This window comes from Microcaecilia unicolor, chromosome 4 (genome assembly GCF_901765095.1).
Source record: "Microcaecilia unicolor chromosome 4, aMicUni1.1, whole genome shotgun sequence".
NCBI lineage: Eukaryota > Metazoa > Chordata > Amphibia > Gymnophiona > Siphonopidae > Microcaecilia > Microcaecilia unicolor.
Window position 1 is genome coordinate 167237155 of NC_044034.1, and position 12592 is coordinate 167249746.

The following is a 12592-nucleotide window of genomic DNA, read 5'->3' on the forward strand; positions in this document are numbered from 1 at the left end:
GGGATCTAGGTGTCGTTGGTGATACTCAGTGTGCTGCTGCGGCTAAGAAAGAAAATAGAATGTTAGGTATTATTAGGAAAGGAATGGAAAACAAAAATGAGGATGTTATAATACCTTTGTATAGCTCCATGGTGCGACCGCACCTCAAATATTGTGTTCAATTCTGGTCGCCGCATCTCAAAAAAGATATAGTGGAATTCGAAAAGGTGCAGAGAAGGGCGACAAAAATGATAAAGGGAATGGGACGGCTTCCCTATGAGGAAAGGCTAAAGCAGCTAGGGCTCTTCAGCTTGGAGAAAAGGCAGCTGAGGGGAGATATGATAGAGGTCTATACAGGGCCGGTCTTAGCAAGTGCGGGGCCCTATGCAGACCAATTTGACGGGGCCCCACCCTAGCCCCGCCCCACCTAACTCCGCCCCACCCTAGCTCCAGAGCCAGCCACCCCTCCCTCCGAGCTCCAAGGGCCCCAGCTCAAGGGCTTGTCGATCCTGCACAGTCAATGCCAACTGAAAACCATGTCTTTTTCACAAACACAGATACACCCTAATCCACTATAGAATAAGTAGTAATATTTAAACTTTCTATTTAGACAAAAATTAAACTGAACCCCCAAGATGCCAGACTCTGCATACAATACAACACCACAGAAACAGAAAATGTCTCCTAGTACTGTGCAAAATATAAAGACAACAGATGTAAATTTGAAAAAAAAACTAACAAATACCAATCACCACTTTACAAATTAACAAATAGAAATAAAACAAATATAGAAAATAAAATAATACCATTTTATTGGACTAATACATTTAGCTTTCAGAGGCCAAAACCTCCGTCCTCAGGTCAATACAGTATAGAGCTGTTACAGTATCCTATCCTGACCTGAGGAAGGGGGCTTTGTTCTCCAAAAGTTTGTCAAAATGTATTAAAATTAGTCCAATAAAAAGATTACCTTATTTACATGTTCTATTATAAACATTTATTAACACAGCTACAATACTAATATCCTAAAGCAAAAAAATAAAAATATATATTTTATTTACAGTTTGTCGTCTCTGGTTTCTGCTTTCCTCATCTTCTTTTCACTGTCTTCCTTCCATCCAGCATCTGTCTTCACTCTCTCTCTGCCATCCAGTGTCTGCCCTCTCTGCTGTCCCCTCCATCCAATGTCTGCCCTCTCTCCCTGCCCCTTCCGTGCACATCTGCCCTCTATCTCTGCCCCTTCCATTCACTGTCTGCCCTTTCTATCCCTTCCATCCACTGTCTTCCCCTTCTCTCTGCCCCTTCAATCCACCATTTGCCCTCCCTCTCCCATCCATCCGGGTCTGCCCTCCCTCTCGCTCCCCCTTCCATCTAGGATCTGCCCCTCTCTCTGCCCCTTTTTTCAGCCCCCAGTTCCAGCCCCACTATCCCACGTCCCCCGTTTCAGCCCCAGCCCTTTTCTCCCACCAGTCCCGAGCTTCAGCCCCCAACCACTCCTCCCTGTCCCCTTTTCAGCCCCCAGTTTCAACCCCAGCCCCCAGCCCTTTTCTTTCACCAGTCCCAAGCTTCAGCCCCAGCCACTTCTCCCTATCTCCTTTTCAGCCCCCAGTACCCACAGTTTCAGCCCCTGCCCCTTTTCCGCCTCCAGTCCCAGTACTAGCCCCCTTATCCCACCTACCCTCCTTTTCAGCCCCCAGTTCCAGCCCCCTTCATCCACATGCCTTGTATTAGAGCCCCCCTTTTCAGCCCCAGAACCATTCTCCCACCTGACCCATGCATGCCCCATTTTCCCACCAGCCCCATGCATGGCCCCCATTTCCCATATGGCCCCTTCTCAAACCCCAGTTCCAGCCCCCTTCTCCCATCTGAGAACCCCCATCCCACACCCTTCTCCCATCTGAGTCCCCCTTACCCCCTCCTCCCAACTGAGAACCCCCATCCCACACCCTTCTCCCATCTGAGTCCCCCTTACCCCCTTCCCCCAACTGAGAACCCGCATCCCACACCCTTCTCCCATCTGAGTCCCCCTTACCCCCTCCCCCCAACTGAGAACCCCATCCCACACCCTTCTCCCATCTGAGTCCCCCCCCCCGACCCGACCCACCCCACCTAAGAACTCTGTTCTCCTGCTGCACCCACTAACTTAAAAAAAAAAATTGAGAAGCGCCGAGTAGCAGGCAGCGCCTCGCGTCTGCCCTGTTAGTAAAAATCTCCTGCACGTCGTTGGGCCGGCCTTCCCGCATTAAGTCCTGCCCTCCTCTGAGGTAATAGGCTCTTCCTGCATTAAGTCCCGCCCTCCTCTGAGGTAATAGGCTATTACCTCAGAGGAGGGCGGGACTTAATGCGGGAAGAGCCTATTACCTTAGAGGAGGGCGGGACTTAATGCGGGAAGGCCGGCCCAACGATGTGCAGGAGATTTGTACTAGCAGGGCAGACACGAGGCGCTGCCTGCTACTCGGTGCTTCTCAATTTTTTTACTGAAGAGCGATCGATCGTCGGGGGGGGGGTGGGAGCGGCGGGCGGGGCGACCCCAGGCGTGCCGCGCTGGGCCCCCTTGAGCGCGGGGCCCTATGCGGCCGCCTCGGTCGCCTCGCCCTAAGACCGGCCCTGGGTCTATAAAATAATGAGTGGAGTTGAACGGGTAGATGTGAAGCGTCTGTTCACGCTTTCCAAAAATACTAGGACTAGAGGGCATGAGATTAAGCTACAATGTAGTAAATTTAAAACGAATTGGAGAAAATATTTCTTCACTCAATGTGTAATAAAACTCTGGAATTCGTTGCCAGAGAATGTGGTAAAGGCGGTTAGCTTAGCGGAGTTTAAAAAAGGTTTGGACAGCTTCCTAAAGGAAAAGTCCATAGACCGTTATTAAATGGACTTGGGGAAAATCCACTATTTCTGGGATAAGCAGTATAAAATGTTTTGTACATTTTTGGGATCTTGCCGGGTACTTGTGACCTGGATTGGCCACTGTTGGAAACAGGATGCTGGGCTCGATGGACCTTTGGTCTTTCCCAGTATGGCAGTAAGAGGAACTAGGATCAATGTGGTAGCCCTCATTGCTTTATATGTTTATGTATTTCAAATTGTACTCTACTCAGATATTACATTGGGAACTTTAGAAATGCTTTAAATAAATCAATCTCACTGTTCCAAACCTCTAAAGAACTTTCAGTTCTACAGCAGTATCAAATACACACCTCCAAAGTCCCGCTCTCCCTTGGGGGTGAAGATCTCTTATCCAACTCCTTTTTGTCCCACTACGATGCATATTTGACCACTAACCAGGTCCTTGCAAAGGAGCCCCAGATCAGGATAACTTCTATTTACTACCATCAGGTCACTGATAAAGTCCCTCATAAAGAAGCCCAAGGTTAGCAGTGTACATTTTAATGTCACTACTCAGCTAAGAAGAAGCCAGTAAGATCTTTCCTCTAGTCAGGTAGCAGCAGTTTTCTCTCTTTATTTAAAGCTTCCTGAGAAGAGACACTTCAAGCTGAAAATGCTTCCCCTTTATAAGAAGGGAAACTTCCACCGATTCCCCCCCTCCCACATTATGCCACCCCCTTACCTGGCTGTGCTGCCTGGGACAGGCTGTCTCTTCAAACCTATGAGGTGGAGGTTAGCAACACTGGCACTACTTAGTTAGTGAAATTAAATAAACCTTTTAGTAGCCTAGTGGTTAGTGCAGTGGACTTTGATCCTGGGGAACTGAGTTTGATTCCCATTGCAGCTCCTTGTGACTCTGGGCAAGTCACTTAACCCTCCATTGCCCCTGGTACAAAATAAGTACCTGAATATATGTAAACCACTTTGAATACAGTTGCAAAAACCTCAAAAAGGCGGTATATCAAGTTCCCTTTCCCTTTTACTCTATGTTCTCTATGAGGTAGATTAAATAAATGGCACCCAATGGCACTGGGATGATAAGCTAGTATTCTGTAAAGGGTGCTCTGCATGGGACGGCCCTTATAGAATACTAGCTTAGTGAGCATTTTGCACCTAACTTTGCCTGCCAAAGTTTTTTGCAGTCCATATAAGACACTGTTGAGGGCAGACACAATTTTTGAGTAGATCTTCTAGACTCCTGATGAAGACCTTTCAGGGCGAAACATGAGCCGTGTCGAGTCTTTAAGAAGATTTTAATAAAGTTTCCTTGGACACCTTTGATGTGAGGTCCTCTTTTGGTCTCCTCTACTGTTGTTTGCTGGATGCATGCTTCCTTCCTTCCACTACCTTTGGCATAGAAACCTCCAGTATTTTTCACTAAAGCAATGGAGTAGGTATAAGCAGTTGTCTTCAAGTAACCTTCAGTCAGAGCTTTTTTTCTATGTGATATGGCTCATGTCAACATGCTCACTTTGAATTAGAAGATTCCTTCCCCCACCAGCATTGCCCCTAAAATTTCTGTATGGTTTATTCAAGCTGTTTTCCAGCCTGTCACTCCAAAATCGTGTTTCACTTAAATAAACTGTGAATATGAAGAGGAATTTATGTGCAAAATAAAATCACTGACCTGGTTGAAGAGAGCCAAATAAAACCATTAAGACACCAGGGAAACTTCTGGCTCTAAATCAAGCAATAAAGAATAGAAGCACTCCCCTTAGTCTTTCTCCCCCCCCAACACAAAGAATAGAAGAAGCAGCAGGAAACAGAGAAAGCGGAGACATTTCCACAGCTCACTGCAGCCAGGACTGTGCAGCTGTGAGGAAGCAGCCGGGGCCTGGTACACAAGGCCTGAGGCTCTGAAAAACATGAACAGAAAGCCAGTTGGGGCAGTAATGTTAAGGACTGTAGGAAGGCAAGGGACATTGAAGAGGACAAGCCAAAAGCACTAAACACTAAGGGGTCCTTTTACTAAGGTGCACCAAAAAGTGGCCTGCGCTGGTGTAGACGCGTGTATAGGACGCCCTCAGGTCCATTTTTCAGCGCACCTGCAAAAAAGGCCTTTTTTATTTTTGGCCAAAAATGGACATGCAGCAAAATGAAAATTGGCGTGCGTCCATTTTGGGCCTGAGACCTTACCGCCACCCATTCACTTAACGATAAGGTCTCACGCGTTAACCAAGCGATAATCGTCAGCGCACGTACAATGCCAATTACCACCTGGTTAGCGCCATGCACTGGAAAATAAAATATATTTTCCAGCATGCCTAGTGATTGTGCATAGAAAATGAAATTACCGCCCGGGCCATGCGGTTGCTGGGCGGTAGTTCTGAATTGGTGCACGTTGGGCACACGTAGGCACCTACGCAGCCTAGTAAAAGGTCCCCTACGTGCGTTGGAAAATATATTTTATTTTCTGGCACACAGTACTAACCGGATGGTAATCGGCATTGTACGTGCACTGATGATTACTGCCTGGTTAACGCTTGAGACCTTACCACTAAGTGAATGGGTGGCGGTATGGTCTCAGGCCCAAAATTTTCATTTTGCTACATGTCCATTTTCGGCCCCCCCCAAAAAAAAAAGAGAGCCTTTTTTGCAGGTGCACTGAAAAATTGACCTGCGCGCATCCAATACACACGTCTACACCAGCACAGGCCACTTTTCAGCACACCTTAGTAAAAGGACCCCTAAGAAAAGAAAGGCTGGAAGGGAGACAAATAAGTTGGGGTAAGGAAGAAGAGTATCTTAATCTATGTGAGAGAGTGGAAGAGTATTGAGGGGAAGCATTGCCAAGAACAGTGAGGAAGGAGAAGAGTGACCAAGTATGTTGGGAAAGGGAATGAGATACGAGTGACACAGGCACCAACTTTTCAAAATGACTGAGTGTGCTACACACATCACAAATTACCCCTCCCGGGACACAATGAAGGAATTTGTTCCATATTGGGGGAGTGCTCAGCACTCACTACACCCACAGAGCTGGCTCCTGTGAGCAATGTTTAATATTGCAGAACAGACTTGCAGGCATACATACCTCCTACAACTGAGAGGGGTCCTTCCCAGAAGTCCTGTTTCCTGACCATTCTTTTTTATTCTCTATGAGCTTAACAGTGAATCCTGGTTTCTGCAGCAAGTGATGCCAAGGATATGGACAATGCTCAAGAGCCGTGCTGTAGTGACAATGCAAAACAAGCAGCCAGTTCTCCAGAGTGGCCCTCCAGTGGTAATGTCAGACAGACAGCTATGCTCAGGAGCTGTCCTGCAGTGCAATGCCAACAAAGCATCAACAGCTCTGGGGTTGCCCTATAGTGGCTACACCAAGGAAGTATCAAGCGCTCTGGGGCTGCCCTCCAGTGGCTACACCAAGGAAGTATCAAGCGCTCTGGGGCTGCCCTCCAGTGGCTACACCAAGGAAGTATCAAGCGCTCTGGGGCTGCCCTCCAGTGGCTATACCAAGGAAGTATCAAGCGCTCTGGGGCTGCCCTCCAGTGGCTATACCAAGGAAGCAGCAAGTGCTCTGGGGCTGCCCTACAGCGACTATGCTGAGGAAGTATCAAATGCTCTGGGGCTGCCCTTCAGTGGCAAGGCCAAGGAAACAGCCACACCCAGGGACCTCTGCTGCAGTGATAATGCCAAAGAAGCAGCTGGTGACCTGGGGCTTTGCTCTAGCTGGCACTGAGTACAGAGAATCCAAGCAGCACCTACCCTGAGCCCTAAAGCAAGCACCAGCTGCTAATCAAAGAGTTTTTGCAAGTTTCTTCGTTTTGTCTGGGGGCTTTTTTACTTCCTTACACATTCTCTCATCCCTCCTGGAGCTTCATCAGAGCGGCCAAAGCACAGAAGAAAGGAAAAGCTTGGATCCACTCCAAGAGCAGAAGCATGCCTTTGAGGGGCTGTGTAATGGGATGAGGTTCTACATTCCTGCCCTGCATGGACTGCTGTCCCAACATGCCAGAAAAGCTGGAAATAACCTATACACAGGGGCCTGCTCTTGGGTGTCACACATGGGCTCTCAGTGGGATTTCTCTCTTATTCTCTATCACACACAGGAGCTGTTTCTCTCTGTCTCTAGTTTTCATATAATGCGGAGCTCAGTGGGGCAATCTCTTTCTCTGTTACCCTCTGGGGGCAACACACAGGGGATAACTCAGCAGAATTCTTGCACTGGATGTTAGACACAAGGACTCTTAATGGAGCTCTCTCTTTCGTACTGGGTGTCTCCTACAGAGGTTCTCAGCAGGATCTTCTCAGTGGGTATGTAAGGGCTCTTAAAGGGGTTCTCTCATGCAAGGTGTCATACATGCAGGCTCTCAGCAGGGCTCTTGGTTTTTGTAGAATGCCAACCATAAGGCCTCTCAGTGGGTCTCTCCCTCCCTCACTAGCTATCACAAGAGATAGTCTCCACACAGCACATACACAGCCTTCAGAGAGAATACAGAAGAGAAAAATAATCCACACAGACACACTGCCATTAGAGGGGGCAGAGGAAGGAATCACCAAACAACATAAACACCTATGCGCACACATCATCCTCAAAGAGCAGAGGGAGGCCTAAAGACACTCCCCTGAAAGAGTGTACAGGAGGGAGTGTCCCCCCCCTCACACACAGCCTTCAAAGAGTGCACAGGAGGAAGCCCCCACACATACACATAGCCTTCAGAGGGCACACAGGATGGGAGGGAGTCCCTGTACATACTGCCCTTATAGAATGCACAGAAGCTGAGCAGGGAAGCAATATATCGCACAAAAGTATTTACCTGAGTCTGCACTGTAATGTCTGACTAGTGATGTTCATGATTAGCCATTTTTCAAAAAGTTTTACTTTTAATTGTACATATAACGGGTAGGGAAGGGGGGAGGAGGTAATGTTATAAAAGTTTGATAATGTTGTCCAACATATTCCCCTTTTTTTGTTTGGGAATTTGTTGATATTTGCAGTTTTGTACAGATTCTTGAATGTCCATATTATACTTGTCATCAATAAAATATACTGAACATAGAATGCTCAGAAGGGAGTCCCCCTCTCCAACACACAGCCTTCACAGAGTGCATAAGGAAGAAGTCCCACACATATACATACACACAGCCCACAGGGGGCACACACAGAAGGGAATCCCTCCCCCATACATACACATATAGCAAGCTAAATGGGATGGGATGGAGTCCCTGTACATACTGCTCTTATAGAATGCACAGGATGGAGTGCCCCCCTCCCCCCCGCACACACACACACATGTTTTATTATGTTTATTCCAAACATTTGATATACAGCTCAAAGAGCACAGAAACAGAAGTCTCCACACCACTAACAAAGGTACCCCCCAAACATATCAATAGCACTGCCCTGTCACTGTGCAGCCAGCTCTGGTATCATTAACATATATCAATCACACCACCCTAGCACGGGGTAGTCAGTCCAGTTACACCTCCACACCCCCCCCCCCCAACACATACCAATCACACTGCCCTGGTACTGTGCAGCCAGTTCAATTACTGCCCCCCCCCCACGCACACATATCAATCACACCACTCTGGCATTGTGCAGCCAGCTCAGTTACCCCCCCCCCCCCAACACATATCAATCACACTGCCCTGAAAATGCACAGTTAACACAGGTACCACCCAAACACATACCAATTACACTGTTCTTTAAGCGTACAACTAACTCAGGTACCCTCAATACACACAAATCACACTACTCTGGCTCCAGCTCTCAGATACCCCCCCCCCCCCAAAAAAAAAAAAACAAAAAAACATATCAGTCACACTCTGTTACTGCACAGCTAACTCAGACACCCTTGATATGCCTCTATCATGTTGCCCTGGTACTGTGCATACAGTTCCATTATCCCCAACAGATATCAATCACACCATCCTGACACTGCACAGCTAATTTAGGTACCACATGCTCAGGTATCCTTCAAAGCATATCAGTCATATTGCCCTGTCACTGCAAAGCTAACTCAGGTATCCTCAACACATATCAATCACACTGCTCTGACATCGTACAGCCAGCTCGGGTACCTCCCAAAGCATATCAGTCACGATGCCCTGTCACTGCACAGTTAGTTCAGGTCCGCTCCCCCTCCCCCAAACCAATCGTAGTGCTCTGACCCTTAGCAACCAGCTCAGGTAGCCCAAACGATTACCAGTCACACTGCCCCGATACTGGAGTCCTTCATTGCACACACAATCGCATTACAATGGAACTGCACAGCCAGTCCTTGTTAATCCTCCTCTATAGCTACTTCCTTGGCCGCGTAGTCCACTTCCAGCATCCTAACATGTACACTGCTGGCACTGAACACCTAGATCCTGGCATTCTGCAACATACCAATCACAATATGGTGGCATCATCCAATGAACACAACAGTCACACCGACCTGGCACTGTACAGGCATTCACAGCATCCAGGACACAGACAAAATACACTGCCAAAGTCCTTGCCATAAATCATACTCATGAATGAAACCCACCCACCGTGTGGTTAATTTCGTCCAGAACAAAAGTAACGTAGTGAGAGTGCTGCTAGAGACGTGCTATTACTCAAGAAGCTGGGCTGAGTTGTAAGTCAACATCAAAATTCAGGTGAACAGTGAAGAGCTAGAGCAGGCGCTAAAACCCTAACTCCTGCTATTCCTGATGGCAAATAAAGGGGGGAAAAAAAAGAGGAAGAAGAAAGTCCCAACTCGTTCCTTACCTCCGGCGCCGAGCAGCAAGAGCAGAACAGCCGCTGCCAGAGCTCCCCGGCCAGGCAGCCACATGTCCCCGGTGACCTCAACTCCAGGAGAAGGCAGAAGCCAAGGGCAGTCGGATCCAGAGCCCAGCGTCGAAGGCAGGAGGCAGCTTCTCTCCCACTTCCCCCAGTTTCTGTTTCGGGGAGCGGGGAAGTGAATGGGAGGCACACTAAGGGTCTCAACCCTCATCAACAAGACACCACGGGAGTCCAAACCTACTCTGTACCCCCAAGGCACAGCAAATCCCAAACCACCTTCCCCCTCCAAGTAAGCACAAGAAGAATCCCAACCTCCCCTCTTTCCTACGGAAAGCTAAAAGACCCCCAACCCGCGCCCACCGGGGTCCAAGCCTACCCCTAGGTGCAGCAGGAATCCCAACCCCTCCCTACAGTCAGGACAAGTACCACAAGCACTTAGGTACAGCACAAGCCCCAATTCCCCAACCCCCAATCGCTGTGCTCTGTATAAGCCCCAAGCCCCAAGCCCCAGATCGCAACCTAAACTTAATCCCCGATTGCGTGCGCAGCCCAAGTCCGAACTACCCGATCGCAGGGCACAGCAGAAGTCCGACTCCGACCCCTTCTCCCTCTCGTAGCCCCGTCGGCTGCCCCTGCTTCTAGCCACAGCAACTCCTTCGACCGCCTCCAAGCAGCTCCTGGAAGAAACTAATGTGTACAACCAGCATAGGGGGATCTGCGACTCAGCCGGTGCACAGAGCAGTGCACCCCCTCTGGGAGAGAAACCCGCCCCCCGGGGGAGGGGGCATCAGTCGTCCAATGCCGAGGAGGGAACAAGCAAGGGATCAGGGGCACAGCAGCAAAGGAAGCTGCGGCTTGGCTTCTGGTCCCCCTGCATCTCACTTGAACCTGCCCAAACAGGCTTTTTGGGTCTTTCTCCAAACTTGTTAAAGTACAGAAAGAGCCCCGTGTACGCTGTACTATAGCACATCATCCTTGGCATGATCCCACCTGTTGTGCACCCCAGAGCTTGCTACAGACTGTGCCTTTCTCGAGATTTCTATGTACAGTACTATGCAACTGAATAAATCATTTCTCTGTATGGTACTGTTCGATGTGTTCACTATAAGAACATAAAATGCTCCTACAGTTATGAACACGTGTAGAACATTTTCAGGAAAGAGGACAAGGCAGCATAGCCACAAGACATAACAGAAAGCTGTGTATTGCTTTAACATTTTGGTACATATTAAATTTTAAAATATTCAAATAACACGAAAAATGTTTACAAAAATACAATCTGGATAATTTCCTAAAAAGCAACTCCCTTTTTGTGGGCAAGTTATTTATATTTTTCCAGACATTGCTAGATCTACTCAATTGAAAAAGAGAGCGTTTTTACAGTTGAAAACTAAGGACCTATGTTATATTATGTTACACAGGAGATATTGTCCGCAAATACCTAAGTTCATTGTGGATCACAAATTGAAAAGAGAAGCTGAGACAAAACCTCAGGAATCATATAGCAACATAATTATAAATTATAAAGAATATAATACAAAGTTGATAATTCCTGAGCAAACGGACTTCTAAAGATAGGGACATCCACCACGAAGATGCTGCTAAATATTAAAGGGAGGAGTTAAATTGATGGCTTCTTAAATCTTATTGACCTGATTGTTGGAAACTTTAATAACATACAGTCATGAGTTATCATGCTAGTAGATGAACTACCATGTAGTAACCGCACAAGATCAGATAGATATTGTGGAGCATCACCATAAGCAATTTTGAACACTGTTGTAATTGCATAGCCAGACCTTGCGGTAGGAGGAGGCTAGAGCCCAAGGTGGGGGGCACATTTTGGTCTGCCACCCTCCCCCCCCACCGCCTCAATGTTCCCACCCACTGCCGCAGCAAATACCTTGGCTGGCAGGGGTCCCCCTACCAGCTGAAGCATTGTCCAGGGCAGTCTCTGGCGCCGCCGCATTGCCTGCCCTGCCCTGTCTTCCCCTCATGTCCTGCATGCTCCTTTTACTGAAATTCTCAGTTTCACTAAAAGGAGCGTGCCGGACATGAGGGGAAGACAGAGCATGGCAGGCAATGCAACGGCGCCGGGAGAGGCACTGGACAACACTTCAGCTGGCGGGGGTTGGAGATCCCTGCCAGCAAAACCAGGGACCCAGAGGAAATTTTGGGGGCCCAGGCCCCCATGGCCCCATGTACCTACTCCACTGCACTGTTGCAATTAACTTAATCCTCGCCTCTACTGAAAGCCAGTGCAGCTCCTTTAACAGCAGCATGTCTGATTTTTTAACTGGTGTAAATTTGCTAGCCAAAAAAAAAATCAGACATGCTGCTGTATTTATTTATTTTATTTATTGCATTTGTATCCCACATTTTCCCACCTATTTGCAGGCTCAATGTGGCTTACATTATGCCGTAGTGGCGATCGCCATTATCGGAATGAGAAATAGAGAGTGGTATTGCATTAAAGTTCATAAGTGACAGAGTTCTTTAAGCAGTCAAGTATAGAGAGTTCATTTCCAGAATGAGAAATAAAGTGGTATTGCATTAAAGTTCAATGGTGATACAGTAAATTAAACAATCAAGTATCGAGGGTTCAGTTTTGTCCAGTTCTGGTATAAGTTTCGTTATCTGGAATTTAGGCTAGATCATTGTGGTATGCCTTTTTGAACAGGTTGATTTTTAGTGATCAGACTTTTATGACTGTTGGAAGGGGTTAGGGGAACGGGCAGGGGATAGGGAAACCTTGTGGGGACCTTATCCAGGTTAAGGGCAGCTTCTTGAAGTCACCTAGGTGCGCCAAAATTCAGTGGCAGTATCCAAATAACTAAGCAGACATAGTTAAAACTACATTTTATGTGGTCCTTCTTCTGTATATTGGGTAAGCTGCAATTGTCCTAACAACATGCATCTTTACGTTGATGCAGTGGTGCAACTGCGCCTTGCTGATACAAGAGCTTCAGATTTTGTTTCAGCTGGAATCTCCTGGTGGGATGAGTTATC

General features: G+C 47.6%; 1 protein-coding gene across 1 annotated transcript in view; it reads right to left on the reverse strand.

Annotated features, from left to right (window-relative positions):
• The window catches only part of LRP4 (LDL receptor related protein 4), a 203670-nt gene extending 193753 nt beyond the window's left edge, over window positions 1–9917 (reverse strand). The window contains exon 1 of the mRNA XM_030200877.1: window positions 9569–9917. Coding sequence (XP_030056737.1) covers window positions 9569–9794 — 226 coding nt within the window. The 5' untranslated portion in view covers window positions 9795–9917. The remainder of the gene's footprint in view (window positions 1–9568) is intronic.
• Window positions 9918–12592: the final 2675 nt, after the last annotated feature.